Raw genomic sequence first — 21,668 nt, forward strand, 5'->3', positions numbered from 1 at the left:
GAAAGTGAAAACAAAATATAAGCCAACTCTGCAAAGTCATCTATTTTTTATTGAAAACTTCCTTATCAAATATTCCATACATCTATAGTCTCTTATAGCCAGTACTGCTTTCTTGCTTATTAGCATTCACCATAAAAGGATTCAGGTTTTGTAGGAGACACATTTTCCCTATTAAACCATCATTAACTATGGCATGTGCTTGCAAAGCGTTCACCTCTACTCTCTTTTCTTTCTTCCATGATCCTTCAAATTAAACACTACATTGTTTTCAGTTCAGTTAAAATAATCAAATTGAAAGAATGCTAATTACATTAGCATTAGAGAGATTATACAAGTTTCATTAGTAAATTACATTAATAAATCTATATATACGGTTAAATTCAACCCTGGCACAAACAGATGCAATTCAGTGCGAGTTGTGCTTGCTTATACCAGGTCTGAATTTGATCCATAGCCTTGTTTCACGCCCTGATTCCATATCAGCATCTGCTAACACTGCCCCCTGTGTCCATGCAGAATCCCATTGTTTTCAGTAGGACTCCGTACAGGTGCAGGGGTCTTTGCTAATCGAATCCTGATACAGGATCTGGTCCTTAAACTACAAGAATATCAAAGAGTACAAAAACAATTACTTTTGAACATTGCAGTTTTTGGTATATAGCTTACAGTTGAAATAAAACATTGTTATGGCAAGTTACTCTTGAATAAGCTTTTCATTTGTATAAAAAACAATATGATTTGATCACTTTTGCGGCTTCTTTTTTAGTTGAGAAAAAATAAACTTTTCAATATTTCCCTGTTCTTCAGAAATAAGTAATTAAACATGATTAGAATGTCTTTTCTGGCCTTCTTCTATTCTTGGTTGCTAAACATCAAACAGAAGCCCCTAGGTTATAGTTTCCGCTTCTGTCCTCACTAATGCAAGCAGAATATTAGGAGAGAAACAAGAAAGACAAATTAACCGAATACTATAGACACCCTTCAACTAGCACTGAAAAAACAAACTATGGTTTACGTAATGTTACTTTTTTTAAAACGAAAAACAACCCTCTATTGATGGTATTGTGACACTCATCACATTGTTTACAGTGTTGTATTTTAACTTCTCTACGCTTTTCCATTTCCTGTCTAAGATAGATTTTTTTCCAATTTTGGGGCAATAAATGCATTGTATTGCTCTGACAAGTTTGAAGCTCTTTATTACAAGTTGTATTACAATTAAATGCATTCAAATTAAAGGGATCTTTCCTGATTTTAAAATGTTTAGTTTGTTTTTCATGCTCAGTTTCCTGTCTTTCCTTCTCACTGTCAGGTGTCAGCTGTTTCATGCTCACTTGCTGCTGGTGAATGTCAAGCAGCTGCGGGCAGACGTCACTGTCAAGATTCAGTGATGTTCTCTGCTAGCAGCTGGCCATGTCACCTGCAGGAAGATGGGAGTTCTCCACGACAGTGTCAGGTGGCTGCATTTCCTGATTCTTCAAAAAACAGTTGTCGTCAGTGTCAACATCAGCTACCAGAAGTTGATTGTGACACTTTCTGCCAGTTTCAGGTTAACTGATTGTTTCAGCTGGCAGTTTCTTTTTTTCAAGGCTTCTTAACTTGTGTAGGAACTTTCCCCACTTTTCTTTGTGGGGCTATTTCTACATTTTGTTGGCTACCTGTCTGACCCTGCCTATTACGACCCATAGCCCTGTTATGATGATGATGGCTCTGGGGGGAATGATGTCTTGGAGCTTGAGCAGAAGCCTGTTGAATCCGATCTTCTGAAAGCTGGTCCCCTTCCTGGTGAGGGTGCCTGTGTCCATGATGTCTATGTTGATGGTGGTGATGGGAAGAGTGGTTGTGTGGCTTTGGTGCTTCTTCAGTTGGCTTTTCATCTGGTGTCTTAGATACGTTTTTGCATATATCTTCAACTGGCATCTGGAAAATAAAAGTTCGTATAACACCTAACTGAAGTAAATGGGGTTAGTTTTAAAATCTCAATTAACTTACGTCATTATTACAGAAACTCAAAATACAGGTGTAATCAAATCAGACATAAAATATTGTCATTGCTTAGGTATTTTGTTCAAGGTATCCTGTTTAAAAATGTTTTTGAAAACCATGGCTGTAACATGAACAAATTAAGGGCTACATTTTGTTACCGTGGGGAATAATGTGACTGCATTAGGGCAACCTGCATTGTAGCTCCCATTATTCACAGGAGTGCTGGGACTGTGAAAAAGATGCTCTCACCAGGAGTAAGTTGGCAAGGAGAAGGAGAAGCAGACTGGCTGGCTGGGGGAATATTTCAGCATCTTAATGTGTATCATAAATTGCTGCCCCACAACACAAAAGGGAATCTGGGAGCATAGGTGCTGGAACTGGGGGTGCTACTGAACCCTCTGGCTTGAAGTGGTTTCCATCATACACAGGGTTTACAGTTTGGTTCAATGGCTCTGAGCATCTCCACTATACAAATTGTTCCAGCACCCCTGCCAGGGAAGAATTGTGCCCCTGAGGGATTTCTCTGAGGCACAGTGTCTCCATGAATCTCCATGTTGCATTATGCATATACACCACCACTTACTTCAAGCTGTGTCTTTATGGCACAATTTAGCCCTAAATAACTATGCCAGCAGAGCAACTATGTACACTTGGCCACATTGCTAAATTTGTATTTAGATTTCCAGCTAAGATAAAGAGAAACTCCTCTTTCTTTTTAACCTGCAAAATATTATTTCAGAAATTTGTGAAGGATATCAAGTTTAAGAAAGACATTAACTTCTGTTATCAAGCTGCTTCATGCTACCATGTTCATAGACACATGAAACAGTAATACAGCAGTTAAGAAAAATAAAGATGGGAAAACTGAATGGCTCAGGTGACTAGTATGAAACCTCTCTCTCTTTCACTGGGTCATAGATTTAATGTCATTAGCATCTAATAATACCATTTCAGTGGATTATTATAGAGACAAGGTGGGTGAGGTAATATCTGGTATTGAACCAACTTCTGTTGGTGAAAGAGGCAAGCTTTTGAGCTACACAGAGCTCTTCTTCAGGTCTCGGAAAGGTACTCTGGGAGTACGTCTACTCTGCAATGTATGTCCAGGGCTAGTAGAACTTGAGTTAGAAGACCCTAGATTTGTTAACATAGGGTTGAACATCTACACTCGTTTGTATCCCCAAGTTAGGAATTGTCGAGCCCTGGGTCCCAACCTGGGGCTCCAGCATCTACACTGCATGTGAGTCCAACCACCCATATCTCAGATTTCCTAGCACCCTCCCAAAATGTGGCTGCTCTAACCCTTTGTTAATGACTGCCACCAAATTTGACTGTCCAGAAGATAAAGAAAGTTGGCCTGGAGGTTGTGGAATACTTTTGGCAGACTTGAACCCTGGGTCCCAAATTGATTCAGGCTTGGACCATTCACCCCCCTGAGACCCTGGGTCTGAGCCCTGGATTAGCAAGAATTGTGTGTAGAAGGAAAGGGGGTTAGGCTTGAGTTTGAGTTTGAGTTTGAACCCTGGGCTTACTATGCAGTGTAGACATACCAGAGTGTCACAGCTATACACAAAGTGAAACAGATTGTTTAGCATAAGTATTTAACATGTATTGTATCGGACCATTCAATGTGAACTGTTAACACCTTTGCAATATTAGGACAAAAAAGGGGGGTTAGTGGATTACAGATTGTTGTAATAAACCATAAATCCAGTGCCTTTACGAAGATCATGATTTTTGGTGTCTAGGAAAGTTATGAATTTAAGCTCTCAGGCTCATCTTTTGAAGATGTTGTGTAGATCTTCTTTGAACACAAAGACTGAGAGGTCCAGCATGGACTGATCACTTCGTGAAAAGTATTTTTTTCATGGTATATGGTATTTTTTTCTTTTATTGTTTTTCTTCTCTCTCTAATATCCTAGGACCAACATGGCTATGACAACACTGCAAACATGAATGGATTATGTGAAACAAGTTGGTAGGATGAGTTTGGTTCCTAGACAGCAGGCTTCCTTGCTACAAAAATCACCCTCATAACTGGCACTAATCATCACTTTGAGTATTCATCAGCAGGAAAGCCAAATATTTCCTGGTATGCAATGTGAGATGGTTCCCACAACTCACGGTTAAGCCATGTTTGTGGGTCACTGTCCACTGCCTCTGCTTGCTGGGTTATTAGAGAACTTTTTGATTTTTAGTGCTGCGTTCACAAGCACGGAATGTACTTTCAAACGTTTTTTAAAATAATAGAAAAAAATGACACTGAAATCGTAGCTGTACCATTTATGATACCAAGATTTAAGTTCTGCTGATACTAATCATAGAATCATAAAAATCTATGGCTGGAAGAGATCTCGAGAGATCAAGTCCAACTCTCTGCCCTAAGGCAGGACTAAGTAAACCTACACCAACCCTTACAGAGGTTTGTCCAACGTGTTCTTAAAAACCTCCAAAGATGGGGATTCTATTGTGACATTGGCAGAGCAGGTGCCAGCTCATGCCAAGGTCCCCAGGCCTCACTGAACACTTACAAATGTGTAGCTAGAAACCAGTATAGCTTACCTGCGTGTTTGCATTATCAGAATAGATATTAGAGTTACAACTTGTTTAGACTTTATGGACTTGTGTAGACTTTATGGGACTTGTAGGATGCTGTGTGTATTAATCCTACTTACAATATCTGTATTCCATGTTATCAGGTAATGTTAAAATGTTTGCTCTGTAACTATATAAATGTTTAAGACTGTAAATTCTCCATAGTTGGGGAGAAGAATTACCAAGTGTGAAATATTAGTTTACCCCACCAGCTGTTATCTCCTGCCCATCAGGAAGGATTATAGACTCCAAAACGGTTACTGTGGAACAAGACTTTGTCAATTGCTTCCCCTACCCAGCCATAAAGAGATTACATGCAGAAGTGCTCATCCTATCAGCTTGGATTCTGGGGCTATAGGGGATAAAAATTCCTGACAAGGAGAAACTGGATCTTTTAGGCCAGGGGTGGCCAAGCCACGGCTTGTGAGCCGCATGCGGCTCTTTGCTCCTCTGAATGCGGCTTGCGTGCTTTGCATGCGCTCTTTGGTCTTTGCAGCTCTTTGCTCAGAAATTGACAAACAGTGGCTGAGGGGAAAGTGAAATTGACAAGCACCTGTGGAGGGGAATGCTGCCCCCGAAATTGACCCTTTAGTGCGAAGTGTCGGGGGAGGGTAAGGAAAATTTGGCTCTTAGCATTATCAATAGCTATTTTTTGGCTCTTTGTCTCTGACTGGTTGGCCACCCCTGTTTTAGGCTATCTGGACATCCCTGAGTGATGTAGTTGTACCAACATAATTTTGTAGTGTAAACCAGTGCTAAGATTATTATAGTGCTTTAGGAGTTCACTCTTGTTACTGGATAATTATAGAAAACACAATCAGTTCGGGATTTTTGCTCTGTCTTTTGACAGTCTGCTTTGAGGTTGGCACTCACAATTATGAGCCAATCCAGACAGCATGACATCCGTAACCTCCCTGAGAAGACTTTCCCGGAGCTTAACTACCCTTATAGTTAGAAAGTTTTTCCCTAATATCTAATCTAAATTTCTAACTGAGTCACAATGCAGTCATATCAGCATTTAGAATTACAGGATTATTGCAATATTCTTCAAAGGCATCTAAATTCATTTTCACTATCAGTACAGATATATAACTGCAAACTGTAAAAAGTTATTTAAGATAATGCAATCTTTAATAGTTTATCAGCATTTAACTTTGAGATTATTGAAGGTTTAAGAGAAGACAAACATTTACGATATTATCTGTATATTATCAAGGTATAAATCGGTATCAATAATTTATAGAATGGTCTTTTATTGCATGGCGTGTGTTAATTTTATGTAACACATATGAAATATACAGTCGGTCAAATGGCTGGTTTGCAATCTTGACATCATTCATCAGTGCCCAGCTACCACTTATAGTGGAGCCACAAACTCTGGGCAGCTGTATAAGCACTGTGGCCCACATTCTTGAAGGCATTTATTGCCTAAAGATAGTGGAATCTTCAAAATGCCTAGGCACCTAACTCCCATTGAAACTAATGGAAATTAGGGAAGTCAGCACTTCTGAAAATCCCACTCTGCACCTATCTTTATTTTTAGCTACCTACCTACCTTTAAAAATCTGGCCCTATGTGGCTGCCCCAGAGAGGAGTGGTTCATGCTCAAGATATACTTGAGAGTGCACGCTTTGAAGCACAGGCAGGTCATGGGGCTGCTTAGGAGTTCTGTCAGGAGGCAGCCAGTCATGTTCCTTCTACCCCCTTCTTTGATCAGTACATTCCCAGGAGCTGCCACCAACAGGCCAAAACGCAGGTATACTATAACACCTGTATTTTGAAGCAGGGTTCTGCTGCATGACAAAAGCATGGATCACTGAGAATTGGGGGGAAATATCTTCTCTTGGTATTAGAAAGGACATAACAATGTTATCCTTTTTATGATTTTATAGAAATATGATGTCCACAAAATCCCAGTGCATTATTTGTAAATAGGGATGAACCAGGCAAGGAGAAAATTTAAAATATTAACAAGCAAGTCTGAGGGAGTGGTTAATTAAATGGGTCACAACAGGGAATGTCAATATGTTAAACAGGAAAAAAGCTGGGTGTTAGAAGGAATGTCATTTGGGATTAATCGGGTAGAAATAGCTCCTTTAAACTTCTGTCAATCTCACTTTCCCTTCCCAATATATATAATAAAATAAGGAAAATACCATATCAGAGCAATTTCCACACTTGTATTCACAGTATGCAATCTTAATAGATTCTTCCACGTATGGGAAAGTCAGGAAGCTATAAGGCAGACCAAGATGATACACGAGACGGCCACACCTAACAAGAGAAGGCAATTTACAGTTATACAAAAAAGCAGAAAACATCTATTACTATTATTGTTTATTATTTGTATTACCGTACTGCCTAGCAGCACTAGTCATCGACCAGGACCACACTGTGCTAGGTGCTGTACAAATAGAGAACAGAAAGATGCTCCCTGTCCCCAAAAGTTTACAATCTAAATACCTATAATGTAGTTGCAACATACTACAGAAGTAAACGTAATTCTGTTTAAAAAAATAATTCTTCCTTATACCCAGCTCTGCTTGAATAAGGACTGTGTGGCAAGTCCTTGGAAAGCTCTTAACAACAATGCAATCAATCAACACGTCAATCTGCAGATTGATGCATGGGGGTGGGGAGGACAACAGCAGCCGAAACACCATGGACACACATGCTCATCTCTAGGAAAAAGATCATTGCAGTTAGTCCTCACAGCTTCCCAGAGAGAGAGATTGTGGACATGCTAGGGGTGTAGTCAGTGCATCCATGCACTGTGCTGGGTGCACGCTCCATATGTAGACAGGAGCAGTGAGTTACACCTGCTTCTTGTCTCCAGGCTGCATGAAAAGGCATAGACCTGCTGCACAGATAGTGTGATCAGTTGAGGCTGAGGTTCAGTTCCACAAACTTAGGATGTTTTCACATGAGGAAAACATGTTTATTTAGACTTTGCTCTATTCACCAGGGTTTGGCTGTAGATAAAGACATAAGCCTATGATACTGTTAACTTGTTTACATAGTTTTTTCTTTTAAAAAAAAAAACCCTATTATAAGTAAAAAAAAAAAAAAAAAAATCTTTCTACTCAATAAACCCAAAAATGTCAAAGTGGATTTACCTCTCCTCAAACAAACAGCCTTTTAGGTTCAGATTAAATACGTTAAATAAGTTTTCTGTGTAAATCAGACTCAGAATCGGATGTCATGGTGTTGTATGAATATGAAAAAATGAGCGAGTGTGATTGGAATCCTAGAACCAAATTCTGCTCTCAGTTACACTGATGTAAATCCAGAGTAACTGCACTGAAAAGAATGAAGCTATTCCAGATGTACACCGATTAAAATAACAGCAGAACTTGGTCCATATTAGTTATTCTCTAATTGTAAAAGGTGAAAGGCTTTACTTTGCTTAATGACATTTAGAAAAGCAGAATATGATGCACTTGTTATGAGATAAAGGGCTTTTTGCAAGCAAATGAGAAAATACTCATTCTGTTGGGTTACAAAATATAACACTGTAAATTAATATAAACCATTTCCTAAATTCTCCTTTATATACACACCTGTCATAGATAAGAAAATCATCTTTGCTTCCATTTAAGATAGTCCAGACATCAGGTTGCTTCTCATCCTGCTGGTATACATTAATGTTCTCTGATACCTTCTCCCTTAGGGTGTGAATTTTCAGTTTGGAATTGGTTCCTTGATGATTAACCACCAGGTATGAGATATTGACCAATCCTTCATTCTCCAGCTTCACTCTCAGGTCTTCCAATCTGATGGAGATTTTAACAGAAAAAGCCCATTAATCAGGCAAGAATTGTCTTTTTTCTTGAGAAATAAAAAGTATGTTTTTAAATGGACATTTGTTTCTAGGGGTCAATAATTTGCCTTGATTTATCTGAGAGCTAATAATTGCAATCCTCCTTCCATCGGAGTCACTGATTTTAGTGATACTGATTGAGATCCGGGGGAGTTTTGCCCTTGTCATCCATGTCCTTTGAATTAGGCCTAGGATTAGCTCCTATAATAGTACACAGTGTAGTTAAATGATAGTACTCTATCCTTTAGTGTATTTTACATACATAGGTAAAGCCGATGCATTTATTTCATTGATCTTTCCATTTCAATTCCTTTGTTTCTATTACTGATGTAGATTTAGTTATTTCATCTGATCGTGTATTATTTGAATGATAATTGTTTATGGATCAAATACTGGTGTGACATTTGAGTGCATGTACAGTCTAAACACAGCAAAAAACAGTGCCTCACTATAGACGATCAAGAAGGGGTACCTACAGAGAAGGGCTGCTAACTCCTATTCTTCTGGTCAATATAAGAGCTACTAAAAGCCACTTTGATAGCCAAAAACCAGATATGGTAGCCATTGGCTCAAAAGCAGGGGGAAATAGAACTTATGCAGTATGAGGTTGTGTTACTAATGATCTTTTTCAAGAATTACAGGGGAGCAAATTCTCTTCCCTAAAATTGACAATGTAAGAGTTCCGTCTTTGATATCTGGTGATGGTGTGGTCCATACTTTCATACCCTATTGAAATGGATGAACAGTGTTCTTTAAATGCATTTTCTCTGTAAACTGAATTAATGTATTATTAACTACAGTAAAACTAAAGTTCTTTATTACTCTAACAGCTGAAATCCTCTGGTCCAATTGTAAAATTTGATTTTCTAGGATCAAAGTCTATTTCACTGAAGTTAACGGCAAAAGTCCCATTGACTTAAATTGGGCTAGAATCCCATCCCTACGTTTTCAAATCCAAATCCTGAAAAATATATAAAGACTATAGTAATATTAGAACTATGCAGCTTTTAGAAAGAGTTTAAAAGTCACATTGTGAAACCAGTTCTGTCAGTTTTCATCTCAAAGTGATTTCATAGCTGCAATATGAAACCAAGTTATGAAACAGGATTCCATTCAAAAGAATTGTCTAACCGTTGCTGTTATTATTACTGATTTTTTGTATTCTGGTAATGTCCACCCGTCCCCATGCTGCTAGGTACAGTATGAACCAGTGGCATACTGGCGGGGGGGGGGGGGGGCCACGGCCTTGGGCACCGGCCTGCGGGGGAGGATCCGGGGGGGTGAGGCCACCTGCCTGAGCCGGCACCAGGCTGGAGAGGTCTGGCCAGAGCTGGGCTCTGCCGCCACAATGAGCACACAAAAGTCCCCTGTGCAGGAGGAGGAAAGCAGTGTGTCCCCTCCCCTCCCTCCCAGGTACAGACCCCCCCCCCCCCAGGACAGCTGGGGGGTGGTGCCACCTGGTGGGAGCCAGGGACCCATTCTGCCCTGTGTGGGGGATGGAGGGGCGCGTGCAGCTTGTGGGGGCACAAATGCAGGCTTGGTCCCCAAGCGCTGCAGATCCACAGTACGCCACTGGTATGAACATAGAAAAAGATGGTCTTTGGAATCCTTGGCCTATTTCCTACAAGTGGACCCTTACTCAGATGGGAAAAAATACATTAAAAATACCAGCTTTCATGTCTTTTTTCCATTTAGAACTTGAATTAAGATGATTAATCTTGAATAAAAAGTATCCATTCTATGTGTGCTTTTAGGTACAGCTTTACTGTTGTTGATGGCAAAAAGAGAATGAAAACATATAAATATCTATTTCAGATAGTCTTTTACATATGTGAGAAATATGACTTTACTCAGCTTCGATATATCTGCCAAATTAATAACCAAGGACTCAGAGACAGTGGCACTTTGAAAGGACTAGTGAATCTCAGGCTGCATTTTCTCTTTTATCAACTAAAGAAAACATTTTGTGTTTCAACCAGCTGTTTACAGTGAAATTCAGCACTGCTTGCATTTGAACCTTATTTCTAGCAATGAGGTGCCTGAGTATAAGTGTAAATGATGGCTACACAAGGCGCAAGGCAGTGGAGAATCAAGCCCACTGATGATCATCTTAACAGGCTAATGGACGGTATTCCCGTGAATGGATGAATCTGGCCATGCATTGCAAATGAAATGGAGACACTTGAATGTTAGGGCCAGGATTTGCAAAGCAGCCTGAGGGAGTAAGTGCCTTTGAAATCCTACCCCAGGAGACTCAACTTAAGTTACATTCTGATTTCAGATACATTTTTCTCTTCTCTTCGGGTCTGGTTTTGAAGTAAGAACAGGATCAAGCCATTAAAGATTAGACAGTCTGGCTGACAGCTTCCGAATGTATTGACATTTTCTTTTGTATTAGACAGTTTTGTTACCATTACGGATCTAGGGATTACTCTGAGTAATGAGCATAATGCGTGGGAGACTCTGTGGGATCAGGCCCTAAATTAGATCTTAGTAAGAGTATAGCTCCAGAGGAACCGTTTCTGCTGGGTTTGCTAGGATTCATTTGCAGGTGTTTGGCCTAAGATCTTAAAGGTCTATTTTGGTTTTGATTTTATTAATGAAGATTTGGTTATATATATTTATGTGGGGTAACTGGAAGATGGCAAAACTTTTAAATGGTTGTTTCATCTACCAATCAATACTGAGGCAGAGATTAAAGAATCTGAGTCACTAGCACAGATTTGTCCATCTAGGAACCTAATTCGGTCAATGGAGCTTCACCTGTCACAGATCCTGTTTAGTACACAAGCAGGTGAAGAAGCGATAGGAGTGTGACCATATCTATCTATAATGTAAAAGCTTCGCATCTGTGTTGTGATTAAATAGCTCAGTTTTAAAAACTGCTCCGTCCCACTTTCAGATATACTTGGAAGAGTGAAATGTCCTTACCTGGAAGCCTGCAGCAGGCACAAGTATCAGCTAGCCTGGAGGAGCGCTACCACGGTCACTGAGCCCCTAGAATTCAGCATCGGACTGTGTTCCCCGATTTGCCATTCTGGGGGTTCTTTACAATGGGCACTTGAACCCTGGCTCTCTGTCCCTCCCCCTGGAAGGAGACAGAGAACCAGGGCCAGACCCAGCCCTCCCCACATGGCTGGGCTTTAGCTGCAGATGAAAGAAGAAAAAAGAAATGAGATATGTGCACACAGCAGTTCCAGTCACTGCATTTCGCATAACAAAACACAGCAGGTCCTTGACTCCATGGGGCTCGCACAGGAAGTAAGCACAGAATTTGGCCCACTATGTTTATTGGCAATATTCCTTTGATTCCATGGAAAGCACTAACACAATGGATAAATCTGATATTCTCTTAATTGAAAACAGGACGATCTAAGAATTCTAACCAGCTGGGAGACCCTTTAATATTAACTAGACAAACTGAGTCGTTTCCCACTCCTGACTATTTCTTTTTCTTATCAAACTGCAATTTTAATAACTGCAGAACTGATGCCAATTCTGCTGCTTCTGACATTTCTGTGCATTGACACTAATGGTGCTATGCCAATTTACACCAGGTGGAGATCTGGACCATTGGTCCAAATCAATCCGGGGTGCAATTCCATTGACTTCAAAGTAGTTGCCCTGGGGTGTATGTTGGCCCATAGCAAATACTATACAAACTGGAATAAAAGAGTCCAGGATTTTTAGAAGGCTCTTTTTCACATTTGGACTTTAGCCAGATAAAGTGCTAAAGAATGCAGACTCTAGAGACAACTGAGCAACAAAGAAAAGGAAATAAAAAATCCAAAATTTCAGGATTCCTTAAATCTCACAGCACCTCCTATGTGCACCCAGGGCATTTTATATTTGTGATCATCATAAAACGTAAGAAATATTGTAAATTATTTTTTTCTCCCAATGATACATTAAAATAAAACGTTTTGGCTTATTGTCTTTAGAAACCTCTCATTATCCAGGAAAGAAACTGAAAAACTACTCTTTTCCCCTCCCATGCTGCAGGATTATATCGGCTATCCTCCTGCCCCATTCGCAACAGAATCTGATCAGACCACAGTTGTGCTCTATGATATAACATACAGTTTACGTGAAACACATAAATAATATATGTTTTCATCAACCTCAGATCATTCCAATACAAGGAAAGTTTTGTATTACTGATCTCACACAGACAGACAAGACTGCTGTAAACCAGCCTTATTGGCAAACTCTATATTCCTTAACTTTTCTTTCTTCCAATTCTGCAGAAGCAATCTGGTAAAATACTTTAGAGGTGAAATTACGGCACCATTGACTTCACTGGAGCCTGAATTTCACTCTAGGTCTCTGCACACACTTGGAGAACTGCATCCCTTTCATGTGACTCTCTTGCAGACATGTACAAAACTTCAAGACATGTCATGATTGCTCCATGAATTTTCCATTCTGCAGTGTTGGCATAGAACAGCCAACAGCTTCCCACAGACTGGAAATAAGTTTTGTTCTAATTTACACTTTCTTCTGTTTTTTTTTTTTTTTTTTTTTAAAGTCATTTGAGTTGGTTTCAAATGGATCTTTCTAACTCCCCGATCAGCCTCTACTACCAAAGAAACAGACATTTTGCAAAACCAGAAATCATGAAGGTTTCTTATAGCAAAACAACACGCTTACCCGCTCACCCCTTTCTTTGGCTGCTCAGCTTATCTCTGCTTTGCAAAAGTAAACAGCCTCAGCAGCTGCTGTTCTCTGCTATTTATACTTCCCTTGTTTATCTCACTTCTCAGATGTGGTTCAAAGTTCAGGGAACCCATTGGGAACGACCTTGCAAGCAAAGCAAAGCCTTTTAGCTAAAGCAGCCAAAATGCTTCTTGATGAACTCACTGAAAGTAGCAACCATTTATCATTCAACAGTGAGGTATTTTTTATATGAACATGAATATCAGGTTATGCAGTTTTCCAGCCACCCCAGTGACTTGCAGGCAATGGTACAGTCAGAGGGGGATGGACCTGAAAGTCACATTCTTTTCCTAACAGCTTCCAGACTACAGAGGAAAATATGTATACTGCTGAGTCCACAAGTTTGCTCTATGGTGTACCCCACCCAAATATATGTCCGAAGTTAACCTTCCTTGTGAGCAACAGTTGTTGATTACATTAGTTTGCTTTTTAAAGTGTGTTTGTAGACAACACTCTGTGTTGCTTTTATATTGACTCCTGTTGAAGGGGAAGGCCAGATCCTCAGCTAGTAGAAATGGGTGTTTTAGGCTCTTTTAGCTATCTTGGGCCCAGCCCACTGAGCACCTTGAAGGTAAGGCCTGAGACCTTGAACTTGACTAGATGTTCTCTGGGAAGCCAGGGTAGAGAGGGGAGGACGGGTCTGATATGCTCACAGTAGTTTGTGTTGGTGAGGAGATGCACTGCAGCATTCTGCAGGAAGCTGGCCCCACGTACCTGTGATGATATCACTTGTTTGTTATTCCTAGAGACAGTTTATTCACTAAGCTGAATACTTCATCAAATCTTCCTACCTGGTAGGGGCGCTGTGCGGTTTAATTAGTGTTTGTAAAGTCCTTTGGGGTTCTTGGATGAAAGGCACTATAGAAGTTCAATAGTAGTGTTAATTATGTGTACGGCTTGCCTATCTGTTGGATAAATGAGCACAGCAGCTGCAGAAAACAGTTCAGACTAGTACTGCTCCACTGGGAGGGGGTCAAATTACCGCCAGAGATGTGCAGGGGAGGAAACTCCCCCCCACCAGTCCTCCTTGCAGCCATGTGGTCTTTGGGAAAGAACTGCAGGGAGCAGCAAATCACAGAGGCCTGGTCCTCACTCGCGGCGAAATTCGGCAGCAGTCGATGGGAGATACGCAAGCTACGTACCCGTCGACTTCCTACATTCCCGTTTGCGTTGGTGGATTTATTGAGTCAACTTCCAGATCGATTGAGCAGGTCTCCACTTCCACTCAATTGATCCCGAAGAATTGATCCTGCGGCGCCGAATTTGCCACTGTGAGTGAAGACATACCCAGAGTGACATGCCATTTGACATCATCACCCTCCTTGTATGTTCTGTACCTTTCCCCTACTATTCTCCCACCTTGTCTATGTAGACTGTAAGCTCTTCGGGGCTCGGACTGTCTCTCGCTGTGTTTGGCCTTTCTCGGTTAGGCCTCTAGGCACTACAGTAATAAACATGGATAATAACAACAGCAAATGAGCAAATACACTCTGTGGAATTTGTATTTATTTAGTAACATGTAGCTTCTGTATTTCCAGGAAACTTGCCTGGTTGGTTGTCAGTTATTACAACACAGACTGAGAGAGCAGAAGCATGAAGGTCAACTTTCCATACCCGTCACAGCCTTATCTATCCAGAAAAAAGGGTGAGGGTATTACTTTGGAGTTGTTCAATATATGAAGCCTGCATACATTGCCACTGAGGATCTAGGGACCAGCAACGCTGGTATAGTGGTGAAAGCAGCATCTAGATGAGTTAGTCTTAGAACTGCAAATTTACCATTCAACTGTGAATACAAAAACAACAAGAGATCTGTGGCACTTTAAAGACTAACAAATTTAAAATTAATATTAAAGTGCCACAGATCTCTTGTTGTTTTTGCTGTATACAGACTAACACGGCTACCCCTCTGGAACTATGTGAACACAAAGACAGGCTTAGAACAGAAAGGTATAGTGGCTGTCTTTAAAAAAGTCATCATTTGTGAACAGTTACAATGCAGTGGTATTTGAGAGATTTTTTTTTATTCAAGCTTATGTTAAAAGTATCTAATACAGAGTTTAAAGAAAGAATTTCTATGCATCTGGGTATAATGCTTAAATTATCCAAAAGTACAAAGTTTGGTTTTAAAAGTCATAAAATACATATAGTATATAATCTGCAATATCCCAAATTAAGGTTAATAAATGTAATGATAGTTTAAGTATTAGCATCCAAATATTTGGATATAATACTCATAAAGAAGATATTTAGTGTAAATTGTGGAAAGTAAATATAGCAATGAGTGTAGATTCTCCCTGTCCTAGGAAACAACTGCGGTTATTGTACCTGATGTATCTGATGGCAAACTTTGATGTATTTGTGACCAAATGTTAAAATGTACACTTTGGCAATGTTTACAGTTACAGTCACAGATTTTGTGCTTTGAAGTGTTCACGCTTTCTATCTAAACTACTGGGATCATTATTTACACTCCTGAGAGATGTTGTTAAGCTGACCTACGTCTCAGTATAGACATCTTCAGACTAGCTGCCACCTCTTGAAGGGGTGAATTTACTACAGTGATGGAAAAACCCTTTCCGTTGCTGTAGCACAGGGGTCGGCAACCTATGGCATGCATGCTGAAGGTGGCACGTGGAATGATTTTGAGTGGCACTCACCACTGCCCCCTACTGGTCCCACCCCTCTCTCATGTGTGCCCAGTGGTGCCCTGGCTGGAGTCGCACTGCTCCTGGCCCAAAGCAGCGCCGCGCGGTGGCCTCTACCCCCTTCTGGCCCCGCCCCTCTCCAACATGACATCACATGGGCCCAGCACTCGGAGAGGGGTGGGGCTGGAGGGTGGGGAAGCGGCCGCCACGCAGCATTGCTTGGAAGCGGGAGTGGCTCCTGGCCAGGGCGTTAGGCCCATGGCACGTGGGAGGGGGCGGGGGGAAGGGAGGAAGACGTGGCACGCTATATCCAAAATGTTGCCAACCCTTGCTGTAGCAAGTGTCTACCCTACAGCAGGGTCACTGCAGTGCTGCAGCTGTGCTGCTGTAGCACTTGTAGTGCAGACATACCCTTAGTCGAGAAGAAAACACACGGCTCCCAAAGCAACTGAGTGGGAAGTACTAGAAAAATAGCTGTTGGAAATGCTGGACAAACAAATTTGTGTAAGTATCAACTCCAAGCTTTGTCCAAGATTCAATCTGAATCTAAACCCTTATTAAGTAAGAAAATGTTTGGATAAATAACCTCTACAATGAAACTAATTTACACAACCTTTTATAAAATAAAGATACATCTAGAATACCCAGAAAGTCTCAATATTTGCTCTCTTAACACTCCTATTCTATGAACAGCACATGACTGAACTAATTACAGAAGGATGGCCAGACCACTGCGTTCCTCTCATTCATCACTCTCAAGTGTGCAAAAGTGTCTCAGTCTCCATGTCCTCTACCTTAGCTTCCTAAAACGTACTACCCTTAAACACTAATTTTGGCTTCTAGAATAAATACTTATTAACTGCAGGCCATGTTCTTGTTTCATAGAAGGAGGCAGCTGTCAACCCTAATCTGGAAAAGCTTTTATGTTCGGGCAATCATTTTTCTAATTATTGCCCTATTTCTACTCTCTATTTTTGGAGCAGGAGGGGTGAAACCTTTGGTAGAGGTCATGGCACCCCACTTATTGGACGTAAAGGTAAACAGTTTTATGAGATGCTTCAGTCAAACCTTCAGCCATGTGACAGTTCTAAAACTGCCCTTTCCCTAGGAGGGTAATGACTTGCTAGTTAGGAAGAGAGATGTTGAGCATTAATTAGCTTAATGCTGATGTAAGCAATGAGTGTAGGCTTCTGACTTTTTCCTTTTTATTGTTTTCTAATGACATATTGGAGGGGAAAAGTTAAACTACTTGTACACCTTACAGGGTTCTAAATGAACTGTATCAACTCAAGAAAGGGACCTAGGCCTCATTGTGGACAGCTCAATGAAGATCAGTTTCAGTCAAAAAAAACCAAACAAGATGTCAAGCTGCATAAAGAACAGCATGGTGAACAATCCGAGTCTGTTATCATGCCTTCATATAAATCAGTGGTGTAACCTAAACTGTAATCCTTTGTGCAATATCTGTCATCCCACCTCAAAAAGGATATTGCTGAACTAGAGAGGATTCAGAGAGTTGTAATGAGAATGGTCCAAGGACTAGAAAAACTCTCCTCTGAAGAGAGATTGAAAAGATTGGGATTGTTTACTTTAGAAAAGAGAGAGATAAGAGGGAACATGATAAAAGTATATAAAATAATTAATGATATAGTGAACGTAGATTGGGAACTTATTTTCTCCCTGTCTGATAACACAAGAGCAAAAGGACATTTCAATAAAATTACAAGGTATGAAATTTGAAACCGATAAAAAGAAATAATTTTTCACACAACATGTGATTAAACTGTTGAATTTATTGCCACAGTAAATCATGGAGGCCAAGAACTTAACAACATTCAAAAAGGGAGTGGCTATTTATATGGATATCAATAGTATTCAGAGTTACCATAATTAATTACAACAAATTTTGTGGAAGAGATATTAAATCTTATGCTTCAGGATTTAAACCAATCTCTAAATATGAGAGATTGAGATGATAGCTAATTTAGAAGACAGATTACTACACAATTACTTCCTACTGTGGATTCTTACATCTTCCTCTGAGGCATTTGGTGCAGGCCATTGATGGAGATGGGATACTGTACTAGATGGACCTTGGGTTTGATCTAGTCTGGCAATTCCTGTGATCCTACAAAGCCAATAATACTAACCATTTATATAGCACTTTACATTCAAAGTGCCGTAAAGACATCATCTAATTGCTTACTAAGTAAATAGCAGAATGTATGTGGAACTAAATAAATATGGGCTTGGGAATCATCATTAGGGAGAATCACACAGCAAAGCTAATTTTCTTACATCCTCAATACCTCTTGGAAATCAGTGCCTTTTTTTAGTTTATCATTCAGTTTTGCTTATCTCACCAGCAAGGCAGACAGGCAGAAGAAATCAGACTAAGGTGGTTTTTTTAAGTCATTGCATCTGAAGATCAACCTTTTGATAACATCAGGTAGGAGCAAACTTTTGAAACTCACCTCTTGGATGAATACAGAGCTGAAAACAGGGGAGTTTGAGTGGGCCTTAGGGGCAGGGTGAGTTTTGTGGAGTTGTGTGTGTTTTTTGTTTTGTTTTGTTTTGTTTTGGGGTTTTTTCACCCCTCCCCCTTCAGTTTGCAGGAGCTGGTCCTGGGTGGTTTACTGAGATCAGTTGACCCTAGGTAGGGGGCGGGGCTTCCCTAATTAGGGGTCCTATAAAGACAGCCACTCAATCAGGCAGTGGCACAGCTGCAGTGACACAAGAGCCAGACAACAGAGCTGAAAACAGGGGAGTTTGCAAGGGGTTTTCGGTGTTCTTGGGATGCTCATCGGGGATTCTTGTGGTGGGGGTTTTTGTTTTTGTCTCTCTCACTGACAGGAAGTAGGGGGAAAGGCTATGACAGATACAGAGGCAGTAAGGGTAGTCACTCAAGCAGTAGAAAAGACAATGAAGATAACTGGATGTAGAAGCTGTGGGATGTATATGATCCTAGAGGGGGTACCTCAAAAGAACTTTGTTTGTAAGAAGTGCCGCCTCATAGAGCTGATGGAAGAGACAATTCGAGGGTTGGAGATGCAGGTGGAAACTCTGGTTGAGTTTAGAAGGGGGTTCGAACAGATGATGGAGCAAAGGAATGAGGAGGCTGAAGGGAAAAACCCAGACCTGCAGATGGATGCAGAACCAACGAACTCTGAGGGGAGACTGCTGGGTGAAGAAAATGGCCAGTGGAAGCATGTGACTGCGAGAACCCAGGAGAGGAAAAGACAGGCTAGTGAAGGAGAAATAGAGCTCAGAAACAAGTTTGTGGAGTTGGAAAATGAGGAAGGGGCACAGCAGGTGGTTACTGAAGGTGGGAGGGCAAGGAAGAAGAGAAGAGCAGAGCAGCTAGTCCTATACAAAGAGTGGATGAGCCAATGGAGATACCACCAAATAAGAGCCCCAGGAGGATACAGAAACAGTTGCAGAGGATTGCAAAGGAGAATAGTAGACACGATGACTTGCAATTAGAAAGACAAGGGGATAGGCCAGAGAATCGCACTTTTACCAGGAAAAGGCAGGTCTACGTGAGTGGGGACTCCCTGCTGAGAAGAACAGACAGACCTGTAACCAGAGCTGATCCGGAGAACAGAAGAGTGTGCTGTCTGCCGGGTGCTAAGATACGGTATGTGGACCTGAGGCTGAAGAGGATCCTAACAGGAGTGGGAAAGAATCCACTGATTGTCCTTCAGGTGGGTACAAATGATACAGCTAGCTTCTCGCTGGAACATATCAAAGGAGACTATGCCAGGCTGGGGAAGACTCTTAAGGAAATCGAGGCTCAGGTGATCTTCATTGGGATTGTGCCTGTCCCTAGAGGAGGACAACAAAGGCGTGACAAGATTCTGATGATTAACAGATGGCTCAGGCAGTGCTGCCATAAGGAGGGATTTGGGATGTATGGTGACTGGGAGGACAGAGCAGTGGACAGAGGACTGTTCTCTTGGGATGGACTTCACCTGAGTAGGGAGGGAAATGCACTTCTGGGATGGAGGCTGGCACAACTGATTAAACTAGGGAGCTGGGGGACATGCTTGGGAGATGCCCAGGTAATCTCCATGCCTGATTTTAGCATTGAGCGGGATGAAAATGAAGTAAGAAAGGACACAGCAGTGGGGAGCAAAATGGACATTAAGAGGAAGGGTAGTGTAGATACCAGTCTAATAGGCAATATTGGCAGTAGAATGACTGTGCCAAATCAGGTAAGAAACGTGAGCGAAGCCAAACAGCAAAAATGAAGATGTTTGTATACCAATGTGAGGAGCCTGGGTAACAAAATGGAGGAACTAGAGCTACTGGGTAGAGGAAGTGAAACCAGATATTATAGGAATAACAGAAATGTGGTGGAATAGTAATCACAACTGGTGTACAAGTATCGAAAGGTATGAGCTGTTTAGGAAGACAGATATAAAGGCAAAGGTGATGGAGTAGCATTGTTTATCAATGAGGAGGTAGACTGTAAAGAAATTAGAAGTGATGGAATTGATAAGACAGAGTCTGTCTGGGCGAAAATCACATTGGGGAAGAAAACTACTAGCGTTTCCCCTGGGATAGTGCTTGGGGTGTCCTACAGACCACTGGGATCTGATTTGGACATGGATGGAAACCTCTTTAAGGCTTTTAATGAAGTAAATACTAGTGGAAACTATGATTATGGGAGACTTTAACTTCCCAGACATAGACTGGAGGACAAGTGCTAGTAGTAAAAATAGGGCCCAGATTTTCCTGGATGTGATAGTTGATGGATTCCTTCACCAAATAGTTACTGAACCAACGAGAGGGGATGTCATTTTAGATTTGGTATTGGTGAGTAGTGAGGATCTCATAGAAGAACTGGTTGTAGGGAACAACCTTGGTTCGAGAGACCATGAGCTAATTCAGTTCAAACTAAATGGAAGGATAAACAGAAATAGATCTGTGACTAAGGTCTTTGACTTCAAAAGGGCTAACTTCTGTGTGCCTTTCCCTGGGATGCACGTATGTGCATCTGCAAGTGGCACAAATGATGAGGCCATAACCAGAAACACCAGGGCTTTGGGAGTCATTTGTGAGTCATAGGCAGTGTCAAGAGCGCCGATCACTTTGGCATCAAAATACTGTCCATTGGCAAACTATTTGTGGCACATCATGAGCTGCTGAACCAATTTGTGGATGGAACATGAAAATAAATAATCCAAAATGGCTATCAAAAGCAGCACTCCTTGCTACTGCAAAGCTCATCCAGCAAGCATGGATCCACAGCCACCTATTCCAGTTTTAATGAAGTAAGATTTCCTAATACCATGATGGCCTCTGAACTTAAACCTGCTGTGAATGGTAGAGTTCTGCTTTGCAGAATCAAGGAAAACTCAAAGATTTAGTCTACAATTCTGACTTACAGTGGGAACATTGAACGGTTTTTGTGACCCGTCTGTGCTTAGGGTAGCCACCGGAAAATGCCAAGCTCAGGGCAGGTTGCAAAAGGAGACCAGATTCTCCCAGCACTGGTGGGTGACACTGAAGTCAGACTTCCCAACCAGACACAAACAACGCTTCTGATTCCCCACACTAATTATCAAGAAGCTAAAATAAAATATACACAGCCCCCTTTACTGCATTTCAGTCTCTGGCTCCCAATTAGCCACTAAGTCCAGTAACAAGATCAGTTATTTAAAACTCTATGCTCTTTACCAAAAAGGTTCTCCTGGCCCCAAACGGTCAGCCACGTTACTAGAGCATCGTAAGTTTGGATCTTACCCAAAATACCATGCTGCCAGCCAATCTTTTAGTAACTAAAACTAAAGGTTTTTTATAAAAGGAAAGTAACAAACTATAAGAGAAATGTTAAATGATTAAAGCAATCGGATACATAAAAATGATTTGAAAGTCCATACATAGTAGAACTGTGAGTT

General features: G+C 41.0%; 1 protein-coding gene across 1 annotated transcript; it reads right to left on the minus strand.

Annotated features, from left to right (window-relative positions):
• Positions 1-29: 29 nt before the first annotated feature.
• On the minus strand, positions 30-13,182 carry SELENOP (selenoprotein P). Its single transcript, XM_067545587.1, has 5 exons — positions 13,052-13,182; positions 11,333-11,548; positions 8,142-8,354; positions 6,738-6,855; positions 30-1,920 (listed from the first exon to the last, which is right to left on the minus strand). The coding sequence occupies exons 2-5, from the start codon at positions 11,533-11,535 to the stop codon at positions 1,564-1,566; spliced, it is 891 nt and encodes a 296-aa protein (XP_067401688.1). The 5' UTR covers positions 11,536-11,548; positions 13,052-13,182; the 3' UTR covers positions 30-1,563.
• Positions 13,183-21,668: the final 8,486 nt, after the last annotated feature.

The sequence above is a fragment of the Emydura macquarii genome, unplaced genomic scaffold, assembly GCF_026122565.2.
Source record: "Emydura macquarii macquarii isolate MOO-44397 ecotype Brisbane River unplaced genomic scaffold, CSIRO-AGI_Emac_v2 contig_1045, whole genome shotgun sequence".
Taxonomy (NCBI): domain Eukaryota; kingdom Metazoa; phylum Chordata; order Testudines; family Chelidae; genus Emydura; species Emydura macquarii.